We start from the raw sequence: 21,036 nt of genomic DNA, 5'->3' as shown, positions 1-21,036 counted from the left end.
ATACTCTTGGTTGCTTGTTTTTGCAGAAAATGCACTAAAGACTTCTGGTGATTAGTAGTTTTCGTTCCCTACCTATGTTGAATACACTTATTGTAAGTCGCATTGGATAAAAGCGTCTGCTAAATGACTGTAATGTAATGTAATGTAATGTAGAACAAATACCAGGCTTTCCTCCGCGGTGGAAAGACCGGTGACGCGAGGTTAACTAAAAAGTAATTGGCATACTATGTAGGCCTATGTGGTTTTGGACTCAACCCTGGTCTAGCCTATTTCAATATATAGTAGCTGCAAGGTTTCAAGTTTAATTTTGCCCTCGCTGGCTAACATCATGAGAAACATCCCTGTCACTGTTCTGTTCTATATAAGTATTGAAATTTGTAAATACTCCAGTAAAGTAAAAAATACCTAACAATTGTACTTAAGTACAGTACTTGAGTACACGTAAGCCTACTCGGTACTTGAGTAGCCTACATGTAAAGTAAAAATACCTAACCATTGTACTTGAGTACAATGGTACTCAAGTACAATTAGTTACTTCCCACCACTTACTATTGCTGCTTGGTTTGACAACCTACAGAGGGCAGTATAGGATATTTTATTCAAACAAAGGAGAAGCTCTGGGTTTGTTTGTTTTGTAACCCATTAATGTTAGATTACATTAATTGTACTTTTTTTTTATCCAGGTGAGGAAGATTTGCAGTCCAAACAGAGTACTGCAGGTGGATTTGTGGAAGGTCTGCTTGGGTCACAATGTTTGATTCTAATGAAAATATAAAAAAGATATATTAAAGCTTAATAATCTCAAAAATATGTCCAAATAATAACAACATTGAAATGTAAAGGTTAAAACTTCTAAATAAATAAATAAACCAAAATGACTGATGGTAAATATTTCCTTTTTATTTATCTGGCAAAATAATGAAAAGGGAAGCATTTGGAAACATCCTCAAAGTTAACAGTCAGGAAATACAAAAATATAGATAAAGCAATTCTAACTGCTGATTGGATTTCTTTCCTCTCCAAATTAAAAAAGGGGAAAAAAGCTATGTTTCTTTGGATCAACATAATATATGGACTGTATACTTATCAGACATATTTTACACAGGATGTACAAATTCGTGTCCAAATCATGCAACCACTGACCCTCCAACATGAATCACTTGATCCAGCATTGTCCTTCCATCAGCTGGCAACTCAAACCTCTCCTTTCATTTGTCAAATGACATAATTCTTCCATAATGCACACATAAACCCCCCCACCCATTCCCTCCCTTATCCTCTGACCCTCCAGTCCATCTCTGGTGAAAATGATCACAGCAATTCCTCCTCACGGTGCGCGTTAGGAAGCCTGGAGACCGACAGCATTTTAGCTCAGAATGCTCATGGCTCATTTACGTATTTGCCAGCCTAGCACGGTGCTTAGGTGCAGTTGATAGAGAAGGCCTGAATTGGATATGCATTAGGCCATGGACCCCATTTGAAAATATTTTGTGGCAGGGACCCCCATAACATAAGATTTTCGCTGTTAGAATAGATTTAGTACAGAATTCTACAACTGTCTATGCTGTAGTTGGGAGATACAATAACAGTGGAGAGAGAAACATCTAATAATCTATTGATCTGAATAGTCATTTCTATAGATTCTCTCATTAGGCCAACTTCTAGCTGGTGAAATAATTGTGAAATTAAACTTATCCTCGTACTGGGGAGCCCCTGCAACCCCCGGAAGACCCCTGGGGGTCTCCCGATCCCAGTTTCAGAACCACTGCCCTAAGTACAGCGCAAGGCTGTGTGACACGGTTGGTCTCCAGGCCGCTTGTCTCTGCTCTGGATCACTCGTCCTCCAACACCACCCCACGCTTGGATGGGGGGATCAGGTGTTCAGGCAGCTTGGCAGGAAGCTCATGACCTTCCAGCTTAACCTTGATCAGATGGTTAGCGAGGGCAAACTCGTCATCATCGAGGAAGCCGTCTTTATCCACGTCTGCCAGCTTCCAGATCTTCCCCAAGACTGTGTTGGGGAGCTTGGACTTCACCATCTCCTTCTTGGCCGCGGCGCCCGACACTTTACCATTGATGGGAGAGAGAGTGTAGAAGATCTCATCATATGTGGGCTTATCACGGCCCACCACCCACTCCAGCTCGTCAATGCCCTCGCTGGCCCCCTCGCCATATCCGTGACCGAAGGGCCCGCCGCTCAGGGTCCCCTCGAAGGCTCCACCCTTCACTACCTGGCTGGGCATGTTGGCCTCCTCCGTGCGAACCATGGCCATAAGGCGGGAAATGTCATTGGCCAGCATGTCCTCCACGGCTTCCAGCAGCTTGGGCTTCAGCGGTTGGAACTTGGTGAAGTCCTGGCCGTTCAGCAGATCCTAAAATGAGGGAAAGGAAAGGGAGGGATTGAGGTAAAAAACAGGAATTGGTGATGGAAATAGATCTGTCTTGCCTGGCTACCAAGGGGAGTAAGTGCACAAGGAGCAGGATTTCCTGACACCAGGAAAAATAAATCTCATCTCCATCCTGCCCTGGAGGGGGGCAAGGGGAGGAAGAAGAGGGCAGAGAGGGGAGCAAGTGTAAAGGTTGGAAGTTCATTTTACTCCAAAACCAATATCGGTATATTTCACAACACCACTCCCTTTGGTTTTTAAACTACAACCCCTGCAACTTGTTTAAATGTCATCTCACCTGCATCTTGTTGATGTTGGGGAAGTCTCCAGGTGAGATCTGGTGTTCCTTTTCAATCTTCAAGTAGATTTCGCCCAGGTTGGCGATAAGCTCCTTCTTTTTGGACTCCTTCCCAAACACACTGGGCATCTCTTTCTTCAGGGAGGTGATGATATAGGCTTGCACCTGGACAGCACATCAAACCACAGATTGACACTTTCCCATTGCTTTACATATTCAACAGAAATAATAAAGACGGGGTGAATAACAGCATAGCTCCCATCATGTGGAACTCGGACTTCATCTGGCCAGTCTATGACATCAGAAATCTCAGACGGTATTTACTGTATGACATATAGGTCCATATTTGGGATAGGGTACAGCCCAACCTGACTGCCATTCTGCTCCATCCACTATAAAATCTAACCTAAATTAGGGGTGGGGGCAAAGCCTGGGGCCATTCCGGGAACAACACAAGTCGTTTCATTTATATAGGAATATATACGGTACAAATGTTATGCAACGCTCTGCCAATAAGTTAAGCCAACGGGTAGGGTTAGCCAGGCACAAACGATATGTGACACTTCGCCAATCCGTAAAGATGGCGGTTTGGGTTGGCCAATCAGGGAAGGCGATGCATACAATCTCCCAAACAGACCAATAATTTCTGTGTCTTTCTCCTGTGTGCTGTGTCTAGACCTGTGTGCTGACAGATACAGATATTCATGATATAGGTGTTTTTCGGTCCTCATCGGTCATATGAGAGACACACACACCAACTTTGAGACCAAACAGTCAGATGCATTCAGAGTTATGCCCGGGACAGACACACACACACACTGAAAGAGACGAAGCCGTCTATGAGAGCTTCTGTCTTGTCCGTCTGTCCTACCGCTGGTAGGGATGTGTAAAAGTGGAATTCGATTACTATAATTCTATTAATAACGATTATTTGAATATTTGGATGACAATATAGCCGTTGCAACAGATTTTTTTTACAAAGAAATCAATATATATATATTCGATTATTCTGACCCATCCCAAACCGCTGGACAGATCAGCGCCAAATTGATTTAGCACACTGTCACTAGGCTAACATTCCACTTTTTGAAATATTTAACTACTATAGGCTCTCTTTCGGAGCCTAGCCGTCAATAGGGAAGTGAAAGGCAGTTGAATAAGAGTGAAACCTTTCCCAAAAACTGAGTTATACGTCATAGACGGGCCACAAGAAGTCTAAGATCCACATGAAGTCACACCGTTGTTGTCCAATGTCCAGACTTTTATTTTAAAGTTGTACTTTTTTGGGGCATTTTATGCTTTGTTACAGACAGATACAGTGAGAGAGAAAGAAAAGGCAGGGGAGAGAGGGGATAACATGCAGTAAAGTGCCTCAAGACGGCTTCAAACCAGGTTGCGAGAAGGACTAACCTTGGCGAGGCGCGCCCGTTTAATGAGGTCATTAAGCTTGCGAAGCGCTGCATTGCGTGGTAGGGATTGGATGTCCATAAACAGGTCTTGCTCCTCTGCTTCAAACAACTTCCTGTTGTCAGGGACCAATAGCGGCTGGGCCCAGAATGAGCCAATATACACACGTACCACCTGGAATAAAGTTTGACAGTTAGATTACTCCCCATCAAGTTGTCGTTTTCAGTCAACACCCCCAGGGGAAGGAAATTCTTGACATGGGTCTCAGGCATGTTGACGCCACTGTCCAGTCGAGGTATGTAGTGCAAATGGCCACGGAAATACTTACGTGTACCAAAAAAAAGACACTCAGGATGTCAAGAGATGTACACAGGATGGTCAGGTTGACAATAAATCAACGCAGAATAATAACAAGCACTTTTATGCACACTGTGCTCGCGTAGAGTGGGTGTGTAGTACACTGCTCTTCCAATGTCAGTGAATAATTATCCAGACCATCCAAAGGTTACAGTCTGGGTTTGGTTTATGATTATCACTATAGTCCAAACATTAACCAAACTAATCATAAGACATGGTAGGCCACGTGATTTCACATGATCTATATAAATTAATATGTGGTAATAAAACCTGTAACGCTGCCACTTCACTTCCATTGTCCACATTTGGGAGCTTTCCAAATGTCCTACACTTGAACACCTGTCACATCAAAAATCTGGTCCAGGACGACCCCTCTTATTACGATTGCTTACCTTCTTCTTTTATCACTGTACCCTTGAGCAAGCCTATGCACTAAAAAGTTTTTTTGTGGCCGCATTCTTCCTTCTTAGAATTGACAGACTGCTGACAATGCCCTGTCACACCTTCGGTGACCTCACCAACCATGTGCAAATTGTTAAATGAAGATAACAACTATTCCCACAACTGATTTCACAAGGCACAAGCTTGTATTCATGGTAGAGAATTGACACCAGTTCAACACTGGTCAAATATGGCTGCGGAGGTTACATACTGTGTATCCTTTGCCAGCTACTTTATCACTGTTGTGCAATTATCAGTTTTTGTGAAAATGTATGTAGCTGGAGAAATTGTACCTTCATTGTGTTTAGCCAACAATACTACCCAGACATTGCTGTAGAAGAAAATGGATGGAAATATAAAACTACAGCTGTTTTTGTTTTAGAAAATTGAAAACACGTGCAGTTTTCTATTTTTATGTGTGAAAAAACAACATCATCATTGTCTGAATAAAAGGGGGAAATGCCATGGTTTCCCTTTAAAAGAAACCCCTACTCTGCCTTAGAAGAACCTAAAAGAGGGGTGCCTACCTCAGGCGTGTTGATGATTTTTCCCAGGGACCACATCAGGGCGCCATAGACCCTCATCAGCTGCTGTGTGCTGATCTGGTCGGCCTTATTGAGTACCACGCGCATCTTGTCCTCGTGGTTCTTCAAGGCTCGTATGACCTCGGAGAACTCGTCAGAGATGTCCAGCTTATGAGCGTCAAACAGGAGGATGATGCGGTCTACACGCTCAGCGAACCACTCCAACACGGCAGCAAAGTCATACCCTAGAGGTGGAAAGGGGCATAATTAGTGTTTTTATCCCCCCAAGAGCTGAACATAAACTGCCCACAAAAAGTTCGGAAACTTAACTTTGGGCGATTATTTCCCCCCTTTAATAATACCAATTGGTATTGTATTTTATATTATTTTTATCGTTGATTAGTCACCTTTACCACGAGGTACAGCATGTAAGGATTGTGCAATCGTGGAATGAGCAACACAGCTAAACGTGTAGGTAGCGCGCCCCCAATAAATGTGCCAAAATCCCCCAATATGCTTCTGTTGATAATCGCTCTTGTTTTGAGTGATCTGCCAGTCACTCAGGTGCCAGTCACAGGCGTGTGACTGGCACTTTGTTTGTTTGTGCTCCAAGCAGCAGCACTGCCCCCATGGAAAGATGGCACATTTGTCATGCAAACATTGCAATAGGGCAAGTGGAAGCATGTTCCGTTATGCAGAGTGGCACCATTATTTGGTGTCAGCCCTGGTACCACTTCCAAACTTAAGACCAAGTTCTGTGAGACTGGTGAAGTCAAAGGAAAACAACAACCCAAGAAGACCGGTTGCTCAACATTGCTTCACTGAGGAACCATTTTCTTCCAGAGATTTACAGGCAAGATAGATATCAAAGTTGCAGGACCCATGCTCAGGTGCCAGTCACACACCTGTGACTGGCATACACCTGGCAGCAAATGTTACCACGGCTGCCTGACACCAAATAATGCGTAATCTGCGTAACGGAACACCAGCTTAACTTGCCCTATTGCAGAGGCCTTATCCTGAAGGGACAAACGTAGCATCTTTCCATGGGGGCAGTGTTGCTGCTTGGAGCACAAACAAACTCAACAAAGTTGCAAGACCCATACTCTCAAGACCCGGGGATTTTGGCAAGTTTTTGGAAGCGCCACCCACTCGTTTGGCTGTGTTGCTCATTCCACGATTGCACAATCCTTACGTTTGGGAAGTGGTACCAGGGCTGACACCAAATAATGGTGACACTCTGCATAACGGAACATGCTTCCCTATTGCAATGTTTTCATGACAAATCTTTCCATGGGGGCAGTGCTGCTGCTTGGAGCATAAACAAACAAAGTTGCATGACCCAATATGCCCTTAGGTGCCAGTCACACACCTGTGCCAGTCACCTGAGTGACAACAGAAGCATATTGGGGGATTTTGGCACATTTATTGGGGGCGCTACCAACACGTTTAGCTGTGTTGCTCATTCCACGATTGCACTGTGATTGCATTGTGGGCAGTTTAGAACATAGAGCAGTGGTTCCCAAACTTTTTAGCTCAAAAACCAAAAGAGTTTTTATGTCTCCCCGGACCCAAACTAGTGAAAATAGCAGATCTACAAGCTCACAACACGTCGCACATAGATCTTTTTACTTCTTAAAAGTATTTTTTCACCCCTCTGATGAATGTTTATGGAATTCTTTTGAAAAACATTTGAATTTGTTTTGAACTTTTTTTGAAAATCTTCTGAAACAATAATAATTAAAAAACTAAATTTAGGAAACAAAAAAAATAAAGGGGTATTTACTTGCGACCCATAAAAATTGGTCCCACTGTTTGGAAAACAGTGACATCATAGAGCATGGCGCTGATTCACTGTCAGGACTGCAACTGGCATTGGTTAGGAATTTATTCATTGTAAAACAAGTTTGGGGTTTTTCCCTACTCACTTGTTGACTAGCATTTGGTTGTCATCAACTTGAAAGAAAAACAATATATTTTCTACACAAATCAAGCTCTGCAGCAGCTTACGTAGCTAGTTTAGACCCATTTAACTTCAGGATATGGAGCTTTAAATATAACATTGAAGTCGGTTCACTTAAGGAAGGTGTACGGGCAGTGGTTCTCAAACTTTTTAATATCAAGAACCCCCATAACTCTCAGATTTAGTAAGAACCCCCTCAGGGAACCCAGAGGGTCCCTGGACCCCACTTTGAGAACCACTGTAATAAAGGAAACAGTATAAGAACTGTGTCTGAAGCCAAGTATGCTACTGTCGCTATCCAAGCCTCCAGAGGAGGGGCGCAGTATCACTAAACCTTCATATTGGCGAATACATGGGAGACTTTGTAAAGATGTTTATGTGCCAAGTCATGTACATTGTTCTCCACCGTCTTCTCTTCACCTTATAGCGGGTGTATTTAAATAAGAGTTAAGATTAAATGGAAAGGTACATTCAAAAGGGAAAAGAAATGAGGGATAGAAATGGAGGACAAAGAGAGATAAGGAATTTGAATGAGAGACGGAAGAGGTTTCACTACAAAGTGCTTGTTTAGAGATAACTGAAAAGCTATCACTGTGATACATTTGTAATGCAATTGTCACCACAAACGCATTACAACAGGAAATGACACACCCACGCATGAGGTGTTCTACAAACACATCGCTAACCTATTCAAAAAATATACTATGCACTTATATGCCTTTGGCCAGTTCTGAAAGAAGAATTGAAACAGTGAGAAAATGATAACACATCATTTTTCTGAGCATACCTCATTTTATGGAGTTGGGGAGAGAGAGGGATAGAATTATGGTTTTGATTAGTGTCTGTATCATCTGATCTGAGAAGAATGCTCTTGGTCTAAATATCTAAGCTGCCATACAATCAGTGCCAAATCTGCTGCACACGCATTCCAACAGACTGAGCTTTTGTCTGTGCCAGTGAATGTGTACGTGTGTGTGCCTGTGAGAAAGAGGAGGTAGACAAAGAGAAAGGGGGGAAGAGGGTCCAAAGTGAAAATGAAACCAAGTGAGTAGTAGCAAGATGGAATCAAGTCTAGTGAAAGAGAAAGATGTGCAGGAGTACAGTAACAATCCACAGAAAGAGTCAGGGAATATGAGTGAGTGAGTGTGTGTGTGTGAAAGAGAGAGAGAGAGAGAAAGAGAAAGGGAGAGAGATGTTATGGGGATAAAAGTGTCCAACATTCCTGTGGGACACAGCTGAGGACATTCCCTGCTTCTGTCAAATGGCTGCTTTCAACACACATCCCTGTGCGGGCAGACAATGACAGCTGCTCTCCCTACGGTCTGGTATCTCCCCACTCTGGCCCCTGCTTTACTAAAGACCACATTGACAACTGCTAGCGCACACACGTGTGCGTGTGAGCCAGGAATGTGCCCATACAACTTTTTCATCTAACCGATCCAAATACATGACCATTAGAAATTGGCTGCTACTTTAGTGCTGATCCTCTCAATTATATTTTGTGAACAGCCTCCACCATTTGTTAAAGAAACACTGAACAATATAACCCATTGTTACTGTGGTAATAGAGATAAGTCTCAACGTCCTTTTATCAGTGGAAAAAGGTGCGGCAACAGTGGTATCATATTTTCCAAATGGTGTGGCATCATATTCTCCAAGTGGTGTAATTCTCTTACTCATGCCATTACTATGTTTTAGTCTGATATCAGCCCCACACCAGTACATTCCTTGTAAATGCACACACAGGCCTGTCATACATCAGCTGAACAATCCAGTCAGCCATGTTTATAGTAGACATATGGTACAGTATGCCTGTGGAGTACAATACTGTATCTGTGTTTATACAGAAACACAGACAGATATGAAGATAGTGTGTGTGTGTGTGTGTGTGTGTGTGTGTGTGTGTGTGTGTGTGTGTGTGTGTGTGTGTGTGTGTGTGTGTGTGTGTGTGTGTGTGTGTGTTACGTGCAATGAAACAGGAAGAGTGAGAGAACCTGTGTGTACTGCATGGATGAGTGCGACTCCAAATGTATGCCTGCACAGTATCCATCTATATATCTGCGTGCGTGCGTGCGTGCGTGCGTGCGTGCGTGCGTGCGTGCGTGCGTGCGTGCGTGCGTGCGTGCGTGCGTCTAGGTAAGTGACAGAGTGGGGACTGTGTGAGTGTGTTAATATACAGTAGGAGAGAGTGAGTATGTATCAATAGAGCCATAATTGTCTAAGGTATGTGGTATTCTCTGGCTTCAGGTTACTTCTCTTTCTACTGAGCCTCAAAGTCTGGAAAGGGTCACCTCAGCGTACACAAGTCACTGCAGACTCACACACTTCCTTGTCTGGCTTATCAGAAGCCACTTATGCACGTTGACGCTTGTCTGTTTACAGTCGCTTCATTGGCCTTTCAGGGTCTAAGCCAGAGATCCTTCATGCACTTTCTCTTGTCCTGCTATGTCCTTTGCATTCTCCTTCACCTTGTGATTCAGTCCCTCCGTCTCTCTTATGCTTATGAGAAATTGGAGTCCATAAAGACGGGCCACTGTTTTTGGCTACACCTCTGCATTACTCAGCTTACCCTCGCCAAAGTAGAAAACAAACTGTCACATCATGCTCTGCAACAGTATGTAATGTGTCCTCTGTAAGAGGACACATTACATACTGTTGTAAAGAGCAGGTACAAAAAGCAGAAGTCTATGTTTACTTCCCCTGATACCTTCTCTTGCCATTCTGAAAACTCAGCAACATAAAAGGGGATGGAAAATGTGCTCCTGGTTGAAAGAAGGGGTAGCAGAGAAAGATGACATGTTATCACATGTCCTGAAGAAACCCAGGATGTGGCAGTTATGCAGTCAGCACACTGAATGGCAGAGGGCCTGTAGCCTGTAGTGACACTTAAGTGACCCTGGAAGTGAAGGAATTGTTTCAGTGAGAGAATTATTCTCTCTGGAATCATTTATTTCCTGAAAATACCAGAAAGACAAAAATAGAGAGAAAGGTACGGAGGGAAAAAAATATACGACCAGGACAGAAGTGTGTGTGTGTGTGTGTGTGTGTGTGTGTGTGTGTGAGTGAGACTGTGTGTGTGTTTGTGTGTGAGAGTGAGAGTGAGTGACAAGAGGAGAGATTATGATGACAGAGTGCATTTTCATGGACAAAATACCAGAGAGAAGTGCAAAACAAAAAAGAAGACAAGGAGGAAGGGGGGAGAGAGAGTGTAAAAACAAGAATATGTAGATTGTTGAGTATGTTTGCATAATGGAACATGTTTACTCTGGGCCTCCCTGAGCATATGTGACTGAAAGGCTTGGGATCAGGTGTGTGCAGATTCTTGAGAAGTAGGTATACAAATACTAAGGAAGGGTTCCGTGTGCAGTGTGTGAGAAAAAGAGCGAGAGAGTTGGCGTGCGTGTGTTAGAAATACCTCTGCTGATCCTCTGTTTCTCCCCAGAAAGGATTCCAGGAGTATCGATGATACTGATGCTCTCCAGGACTGCATTAGGCATCTGGGCACACATGAACCTGGTGGGTGGGTAGGGGGGGCGGGGTGGGGGGGGGGGGTCAGAGATAGCAAGAGAGAGAGCGCAACAGAAAGTAACAGAGCGGGAAAGGGAGAGAAGGAACATGGGTGGGAGGGAGACGGGAGACAGAACCGGTCAGGTGAGAATGTTGATACACAAGCTTGGCATTAAAACAGACCTGTCCGCTTTTCACTGATGGTTGGCTTGCGGTGGAATGAATGACTGCACTGGAAAAGACAACTGGAGCACAAAGGGCGCTGGCTTCCTGTGAGATTCAGTCCCGCATGAGTTGTGGAAATGGTGTTTCCCCTTGAAACTCCATGAGGTGGTGGGGTGGGGGTTGTGCATGAACTGAATTAACACTCACCCTTGGCCTATTGTACGTTACTTGTGTGTAAACTAGGACTATATATGAATGTGATAACTGTGTCATATTTGGCACCGTGGAGACACATACAAAGTGAATATTGGGGAAACATGAAAGTCAGTAAGTCACCCTAAGTACAATGGTTTCAATTCAGCTCTGGGGTTTTAAACTTTAAAAGGCTAAGCGGGGGTGTGGCATTGTCCAGCTGAGACACGCACACACAGATAAATCGCATGTTATGAATGATGAGCGGGCTGCAAAGAACCTTCAGAGTACCGTACTGAGGACAAAGAGGGCGATTGTAAGACCAGTCCCACGCTTCAGAGTCCTCCTTGCTCTAGCGCTCATTCAGTCACTCTGAACTAATATTCAAAACATAAGCTTAGAGACACAAGGTCAGACATGGAGAACCCGGTCTTTACATTCCTGCGGCAACCGCAGTCAGGGAAGGCAGGCAGGCGCACGCGCACACACGCACGCACACACACACACACACCACAACCTCTAACAGAGGTCTCATACCACATGCAGGGAAAGGGGGAAAAAATTCAAGGACAAACAAAAAGTCAAAGACATTTGAGAGCATGCATGTATATAGTGATCCTATACATAGTATTTTACTGCAGTGAACCGTCCTGCCAAATAAAACAAAAACATGTCGTTTTTTTCCCCCTCTGTCTCTCTCAGCCTATCGGTTTCGGGTATGATATCCAGTCGGAATCTTGGCTAAGGTTTTCCACTTAGCCATCTAGCCCAACATTTTCCACACACAGCCTCCAGCAAAGACAAAAACAAAACAAAAAAAAAACCCTGTGATGAACTCTCCAGCAGAATACTCGGAAACAAGAGACTCCTGCAACGCACTGGGGCAGGAGAATCTCCTACTGGCTGAACTCCCATTCTGTGGAAATAATGTGAGGCGAAAGTGTGAAACCCGCCCCATTTGTGGGGCCGGGGTGCTCGCATCCTGGACAGGGTGAACATTCTGTGTCATACAGTCATGTGATTGGACGTCAGGCTCCACATTGACATATGGGGTTTTCCTTTTGTACCCTACCCCCTGTCCTATGACCCCCTCCCTCGCGCCGTAGACACAACTCTCCCAGGACAAGGGGAAATAGGCTGGCTGGCGTTAGCACTGAGGACGTGGACAGAGAGATTGCAACTACAACGCTTTTCTACATGTTTGCTTCCTGTAACATCTTGATGTGTGTATTTGTGTGTGTGTGTGCGCACGATGCACACTGCTTTTTCTGTGTGTTTGTGTGTGTGTGTAAGCCCCTATCAAAGTAAAGTTGCAGAGTCAGAGTGCTGGAATAACAGCCTGCGAATGGGACAGGACGGATCAGGACAGTGCAGGCCTGGGGTGGGCCAGAGCGGAACTTGCACTCTGCTGACTCGGGCCTTGCTGGCTACTGGCTCACAGAGAGCAGTCAGCGCACACAAACACACTATGGGGGCCCACAGCCTGCTCTGCCACACAGAGTAGAGGGCAGGAGGGGTATCAAAGAGTCAGTAATTTATGCTTAGGCGAAAAAACGTTTTTTCCAGTTGACTTGAAATACTTTTTTTTTGTTTTCTTTATTTCTTTGCAAAAGCGTAATTTAGGATTTAGTCTTTCTGATCTGAGGTCTGGATCATTGCGATTGCTGTGGGGGGGGGGGGGGGGGACCCCAAATTAAAACTATGATGATACATTTGAAACTAGTGGAAAAACATGGAAATTCATAAAGTCAACCATCAGCATCCAGGTTTCTCAATCACACGAGTACTATATTGTATATGTGGAGATCACCTGACCTAGCACTGTTTACTCTCCTCATAAATTACTGCTTCTGGTATGTGCCAGACCTATCAAGGTCCGGTAGTTAAAGGATAATCTGCAGGCTGAATAACTATGGTTAGAGAGCTGCATTATAGACCCATCATCATCATCATATAACTAGGCCCAGGGCCTGATACAATTCCGAAAATGTATCATGATTTCGCCCCCAAACCAGCAAATTATCAAATTGACCCTAGTTATTCACTATCTAGTTTTATGTGCAAGGAGACGCTCAGCCAAACCATACTTGGAGGCCAATCAAACAACTGTTGGCCTTGTGTAAGGAAAATGGAAAATTACAGAGGCACAGTCAAAAACAACCTAATTTAAAATGTGGTTCAATTTGCATGCAGTATGTAGGCCTACAGTATAATGTTATATGCCATCATGTCTACCAGTGGTTATGTATTGGGACTCCACATACAGCGCTGTACAGAGTCCATACATCTACAACTGGAGTAATACTAACATCTTACCCAGCATGATTTACAATAGGCTCTTTTAAGTCCAGTGTATGACCATTGGACCCTCTATTTTGTGCCTCTGACACAAAAAAAAAGGCTGAATTCAAAGAAAACCAGTCCTGTGGTACCATGTGATTCAGTGCAACAATTTGACTAGGGGGGCTACAATGGACAATAGCCTATATTTACACAAGTTGTTAGCTGCTTCCTTCTGGGGTCTATAGACTACTAAGGGATGAGTTATGAATTGTGTGGCTGTATGTCCATAGTTGAGTTCAGTCAAGCACAACAAAGCGTGTTTAAATCTAGGGCTAGGCTGCTCTTTGAAATGGATTGAGTCCTGCTTTTGGGATTGATTTATCTTCCTGGAGCATAATATTTGCCAATACAGTGTTCAAAAAGTGCAAATACCACCCACTTAGCACTCCAGGCAGGCTAAACACTAATTCTAAATAACTGAAGGAATTTAAGGGTATATTGTGTGAATTAATCCTAATTGCCAAGTAGGACTGTGTATTAGCAAGGACATCATGATACAATACATGATGATATACGCAACACAGAGCAAAAATGTATAAACAGAGCTACAAATACAACTTAACTTAGTGCATACCACATGGATACTAGACCAGTATAATAATACTGTAGGTACAACACATTATAGGATAACAGATCACAACTAGCTTTCAACACAGACACTCGGGTGCACATACACCATTAAAATAGCATTTAGGCTGTGTCGTGTCCACACTTGACCCAACACAAACGTGTCCACACTTGACCTAACACAAACATATCTTAAAATCATCCTACTCAATCAGCTGTTTGTTAACCAACTAGCTAGCCAATTTCAAGGACCCCAACGGAAACAAGTCCGCAAGGACTTTTTTGGTCAAACCTTTTAGACAAAAGTATTATAAATGTAACTGTGTTGTTTTACATTCTTTTGCCTAATAACATGTTCAATCAATCAATCAATCAATCCCAGTGTCATCCCTCCCTCAGCTGGCATGATCCTCTCTCCTAGGTATGGGAATAAAAAAGAGATAACATGTGCCTAACAGCCATCTGACAGTTTCCTGATGAGATGATATTGTTGTTTGATGCTACATGCATTAAGTGTGTTGTGATTTGGGACCTTAGTGCTCTTACTGTCTCTACGGGGTATGATAAGATAATGGATAATCAAAATGTTTTAGAATTGCCCCCCTATTGCTATGTGTCATCCTGAGTTAATTGGTGTTGTTCTGTTTGTCTTTGCAGGGTGATGCAGCATATGGCTGCATCACCCTTCTGATAATCTGAAGCTGCTGGGGCAGATTAAGATCATGACAGTCTACAGAACTAGGTGTATGTGTGAGTTTGCATGCATTATCTAGCCATCTGTTTGGCTGACTCCTCCTGTAAAGGGGTCAAGGGTGAGTGTGTGACATGACGTAGGCCACAAGGGAGATAGGCACTATACCACTATATCCTCCAGCATCACCACAGGAAATGAATACATAAACAACCAGTTGTTGGTCATCATAAATTCATAATCCCATTGAAGAAACTGGACCATGAACCTTCATGGCGTCAAGACTGATTTCATCGAGCATGAACGTATATCGATCACAAATCCTTGCTCACCTTGTATGCACCTGATATAATAGTCTACAGCATATGACTAACTGTATTAATAAACAATCTCATAGCACTTCAAAGTAGGGCTTCAATTTGAAAAACGTGTTTTAATCGTTTTTGCCGGCCAATGGCCTGAGTTAAACTTAGTTGTGTATGGCTGTCTCGTACCAGAAATAGCTGATCTACAACCTCACAACACATTGTGAGCTTGTAGATCTGCTATTTTTGGTGTGAGACACTAGGCACAACTAAGTATAAATCAGGCTTAAGCTAGGATACTTTGGGCCTGGAACGACAAAAAAAGTCCAGTCACCATTGGCCTTTCGCCAAGACTCTTAACTTGAGCAATATCCTGTGTATTTCCCATTGCTGTGTCATGGGAGACTCACAGAGTGACTGACACACAGTGTGACACTCAGTCATAATTCTAAGATGCTAGAGCTCTACGGAGCCAGTGAGCTCAGGAAGACTCCAGGTCACGAGGTGCACAGACTCACTCTGACTGACTAGCTGGCTGAACATCTACAGTAAGAGCTGATGACTCAACAACGCCTACAACCGCTCTCATCAAAGAAGCAATGTCACATACAACAAGACAATCACCAAAACCTTTAAACCTTCCAGATAAGATTTAATAAGGACTCCTTAAAGGCAAGTGGACAAGGGAGGTGGCCTGCTGGTTGCCACTGATGTGGCAACATTTGTATCGCCCTGGGGTGCGAGACGAACATCTGAGGACAGGAAAAGGTCACGATGTTGCCTAGCAACATCAATCACAACCATTTCCTATGTTCAAGGTGCCCTACTGTGATATAAAGGAAAATAAATCTGCCAGCGGGTGAAATAAATCTGCCAGGTGCTTAGGATGAGGTGATTGTACACAGCTCACGCTACAAGATTGTTTAATTTCAATGTTTATTCCAAGTTGGCAGGGACAAATAAGCCTGCCTCAACACGGCAGACCATTCTTCCAGCAAGGACAGCATTCATAGAGGTGTTTATTAGGAACGTAACAACCTGCTTTTAACCGTCTGTGCCAGACACTCACTGGCACCTCCACCTACCTATTGACACTAAACACACACATACATTCTCTTCAGATGATGAAACCAAGGGGAAAAACTGACACACTTGGCTCAGTGACACCTGGGAAAATTGTGCAACTTTTTTTCTTCCAAAGAGTAAACTACACCTAGACTCACTCTAGGTGTAGTTTACTCTCTGGTTGAGACTTGAAAGAGTGTGTGATGTAAATAGCGTCGGATCACTCAGGACTAGTACTGAACACAAAATGGCAAATAATTATATCAACATTACATGTTATTCTATCAATATAAAATGTCTCATTACTCTATTGCTCTGTGTGTTGTCCTATTAATGCATCCCAATCCTACTGAATTAAATGGTTCAACTGCGGCGTGGGAACTTAATTGTCTATTTGTTCTGCTTTACCTGTTGAGAAACGAGTTCCCGAAGGCGTTGAGCTTGCGGAATGGCTTCTTGGGGTCGACCACCAGAGCGTTGCCCGGTATCTGCCCCTCCTGGTCGCCGTGCATCACCGCGATGAACGAGTCCGTGGTGGGCTCGGGGCCGATCCGCATGCCGGGGAAGTCCTGCTCCATCAGGTGCCGAATGAAGGTGGTCTTGCCGGTGGAGTACTGGCCCACCAGCAGCACCATGGGCTTGTTGTCGAAGTCGGCGTCCTCCAGCGCGGGGGAGTGGAAATCGTGGAACCGATACGCGTCCTCCAGAGGGAAGAGTTTGTTACGGTAGAGCTTCTTCAGCCCCTCCGACACATTCTGGAACAGCTCGGGGTCTTTCTTTCCGTTCTTTCTGAACATGGTGATGTTTTTTTTGTCCTGTTACTGGAGGTACAAGTCCTTCAAAAGCTCCTGTGTGTGAACCCGGGTTCAATTGCGCGGTGTGTGGTTCTTCTTGTCACACCGTGTCAGGAGAGCAGCTGCCTGGTGGAATGAAGTGACGCTAAGGGCGAGGTCTTGGAAGTTTGTGTGTCCCCACCCTCCCTCTCTGCTCACACACACACACACACAGCCACACAGACCCTCCTCTCTGCTGCTCACACAGCCACACAGAACCAGTCAATCGTCCGGAGAAGGACACCCTCTTTTGATTTTGCGTTAGCTAGGATAGCTATAGCTACAATATACAAATGTAACACAACCACACGTAACTTCGAATTAATCTCGTCCACAAATAACTGTAAATGATTCAGTATAGTCAATTTAACCCTGGTTCTGTGAGGTTAGCTTGCTGTGCAACTAGCATCTATCTAGCTACCCGGCTGTGTCAGCTCAGCTGTACGAAGTGTAACATAAGAATGACGATGATGGCATGCAGCAGATACCCGGAAACGTCATTATTTCACAATAAAGGTTCAACGAGGCCGTCCCCTAGTGGCCACATGAGTTCGGTCGTGTGACACTTTATTTCACTTCTTCACGCCACGGTGTGAATGAATTATTTGAATTTGATTGATTGATTGATTTTATTAGGCAAAAAGAATGTAAAACAATATAATACTTTTGTCTAAAAGGTCCGACCAAGAAGGTCCTTGGGAGTAATTTATTAGCGGAACTCAGATGAATCCAAATTTAGACACTCGTGCTCATCTGAGTCATCTCTGCGTTATCTTTCGCTTTCATTATGATCAGGTTTAATTTGGACTTCACGGTAATTTTATGCAATTTCCAGGCAGGATCTTCTAGACGTGGCTTTATTTGTCATGACTCATATGATATCAAACATTTTCGTTTTCATTTTGAGTATTTTTGTTAAATTTAAATTATTTTAATTTAAATGTGCAAATATACAAAACAAAAGAAATACCTAGGCTCCAAAAAGTCGAGCCTTTATTTGTGAGTGCCTTGACTTTGTTGTCCCCCTTTGGAAGGAAGATAGGAAGGGAGGCCTTATGCAAATGTAATTCAGATGGGATCTAACACACACACACGCACGCACTCATGCACGCACGCACGCATGCACGCACGCACGCACGCACGCGCACACACACACACACACACACACACACACACACACACACACACACACACACACACAATGTGTGGGGCACTGGGGCATCCTTCAACATTTGGATAATAAATAGCATTATAAATAAACTATGAGACAATCACAGGTTTATAACCCTTACTTTATTGTAAATAGGAAATTCAACAGAAAAAGCATGTAATCACAAAAAACAGACACCAGTAGGATATAGTTGTACTTGTCTTTCTCACACACACACGCACACATACACACACACACACACACACACACACACACACACACACACACACACACACACACACACACACACACACACACACACACACGCGCGCGCGTAAAAGACATGCGTAGTGAGTCTATTTCGATGACACAGGGTGCCCCTCCACAAATAACAGCAGCTCCACTGGAAGCCACAACATTTCCATATGGAGATGCTGTTACAGCTGGTGAGACCCATGCACTCAAACAAGAGAGCAAACAGCACTCATCTGATCGTGGTGCCATTCTCTTCACATCGCAGGATGGGGCGCTTGTCCTGTTGTTTGAAACAGACCTGTATTAAATAAGATAGAGGTAGACAGACAGACAGACAGACAGACAGACAGACAGACAGACAGACAGACAGACAGACAGACAGACAGACAGACAGAGACAGACAGACAGACAGACAGACAGACAGACAGACAGACAGACAGACAGACAGACAGACAGACAGACAGAGACAAGTGCATGCAGATCTGGTTCGTGAGATGTGGTTTAAATCACTTTTCATATTCATATTCAATTAACAACTCTGTTCCCACTGTCCCACACACTGTGAGACCAATGTGATATTCATGGAACTATGCAGTATACTTAAATATATTATTTTAACTCAGGCCAGGAGAAAATATAAAATATACTTTATACTCTAAAACCACCATATCCTGGTAAGATAACAAAGACATAAATGACCCTTTATAATTTATAGGGTTTAGCATCACATGTTTTCTTTACATGTGAAACAATACTGCCCTCTTTCGGTAAAGAAATAACTGCTGGCTGCCTAAAATATTTTTACAGTAGATTTCATATCTAAGCCATCATGTGGCAATGCCACTGAGACTTAATAACTAGTCAATAAAGCATTAAACATTGTCCTTTGATCTTGTTTTTATTGCCTCAGAGATTACACTGTCCTCACTATAATGATAGCAATAAAAATCAGGTTTATTGAATGAAAAGAATGAGGAGTAAAGGAATATGATGAGTCAAGAAGGTGTGCCACACTAGAGGAAAGGAAAGGAAAATTAACCATGCAATTCATTTCTATTAATATTTTACTTATAAGCATTGCTTGATTGATAGGCACTCAAAGGGCAGTGGACATTATAACTGCCCTGTGCACTTGCATTAATGCAATGGCCTTGACTCCTCGGTTTCCCAGAATCTCTGTGTAGACTATCCCGACTGAGCTTTGACCCTTAACCCTTCCATTATGTGAAAAACAGGGCCATAAAACAATATAAGGGTGGGCTAAGTGACCTTAGTTCCGATTACCTCCTCCAACTGTGTTCACCCTCCAGCCTTACCTGTTGTTCTGATGCCACCTACCATTGCATTCAAAGACTCAGTATCTTCTATCTCAGTATCTGACGAATGGCTGAATCAGAGACACTAACTTCATCAATTACAGAATACACTTGAAGAGTTGTAATTCTATTAAAATCTTATTACAGGACCTCTGCACTTCATGTTCATGGAACAAGTTTCTGTTGCTAAGCAATACTAGCCAAAACTCTGCTTACTGACTGGCATTAGTTTCCTAGCAACTATAAGTTTATATATTGAAGCAGTGTGAGCTATTCTCTGTTGTCACTCATTTTAAAGCTTTTTCTGGCAGCCATTATGTGTCCCTCCAAGTAAGTGTTCAGTTAAAATTAAGTGGGGAGGCAGAATAAAACACAATGTAATGCATCATATTATAGGATGGTACAAATGCTTAATAGGGCTCATCTATAAATATGTTTGAATATAATATACAGTAAATTATTACTCAATTGAATCTATTAGTTATATTAATTAGCCACATGTAATACCTGTACACAAGGAAGTTAATACTCACCAAGCACATAAGGTGAACAAAGCCGGATTCAGTCATTAAAGTTCAGAAAAATATGACATAAAGGAAAGGAGGAGAAAGAGAGACAATGACAAAAACAAGAAGTGAAAAAAGCAAGACTGTTAAGACAAGGAAAGAAGAGCAAGGACGAAGTGGGGAGGTTAGAGGGAGAGAGTAAGAAATTTGTACTGGGGAAATGGTAAATGGGAGCTGCTTAAGACTGTGTTGGGAAGAGAGAAATTAATCATTACACCTACTGTAAATATGTAACTGGCCCAACCTGCTCATAAAACTCAGCAAACTCTGCATTATGTTTGAACGTCCACAGACACAAGGGGATAGGCTACTTTCATACTAGATTGAGTTCGGCCAATCAGAGAATGAAACACTTCAGCCAAGTCATTTCCTCTCATTCGCTGTTATTGATATCCACCACCACTGTCGTATTTCCAAAAGACTACATAGACTAACCAAAGGATAAGAGAGATACGTATTTTGTGGTGAATGGGGGTAAACTGAAGAACAGAATTCTAAACTGTCATGTTATATAATAAAAACCTGTTATTTAAACACTTATGTAGCCTATATTACATCCTTTCAATGCAGTAGTTTTCTTGGAGTTCATGAACTGTCCACTCTGTGGGGACCTCATTCAACCCCTGCTCACTTGAACATTCATCCAGAAGACTTAATTCATAACAATTTAAACAAAAGCAAACCATGTTCTTTGAGAGGAAGAA

General features: G+C 43.2%; 1 protein-coding gene across 1 annotated transcript; it reads right to left on the bottom strand.

Moving 5' to 3' along the window:
• Window positions 1-879: 879 nt before the first annotated feature.
• ehd1a (EH-domain containing 1a) lies at window positions 880-17,490 on the bottom strand. Its single transcript, XM_080415243.1, has 6 exons — window positions 16,621-17,490; window positions 10,793-10,890; window positions 5,418-5,659; window positions 4,096-4,266; window positions 2,686-2,850; window positions 880-2,372 (listed from the first exon to the last, which is right to left on the bottom strand). Exons 1-6 carry the CDS (start codon window positions 17,007-17,009, stop codon window positions 1,833-1,835), a joined length of 1,605 nt encoding a protein of 534 aa, XP_080271369.1. The 5' UTR covers window positions 17,010-17,490; the 3' UTR covers window positions 880-1,832.
• Window positions 17,491-21,036: the final 3,546 nt, after the last annotated feature.

This window comes from Gymnoscopelus braueri, assembly GCF_963280865.1.
Source record: "Gymnoscopelus braueri genome assembly, chromosome: 20".
NCBI lineage: Eukaryota > Metazoa > Chordata > Actinopteri > Myctophiformes > Myctophidae > Gymnoscopelus > Gymnoscopelus braueri.
This window is presented reverse-complemented; position numbering and strand designations above follow the sequence as displayed.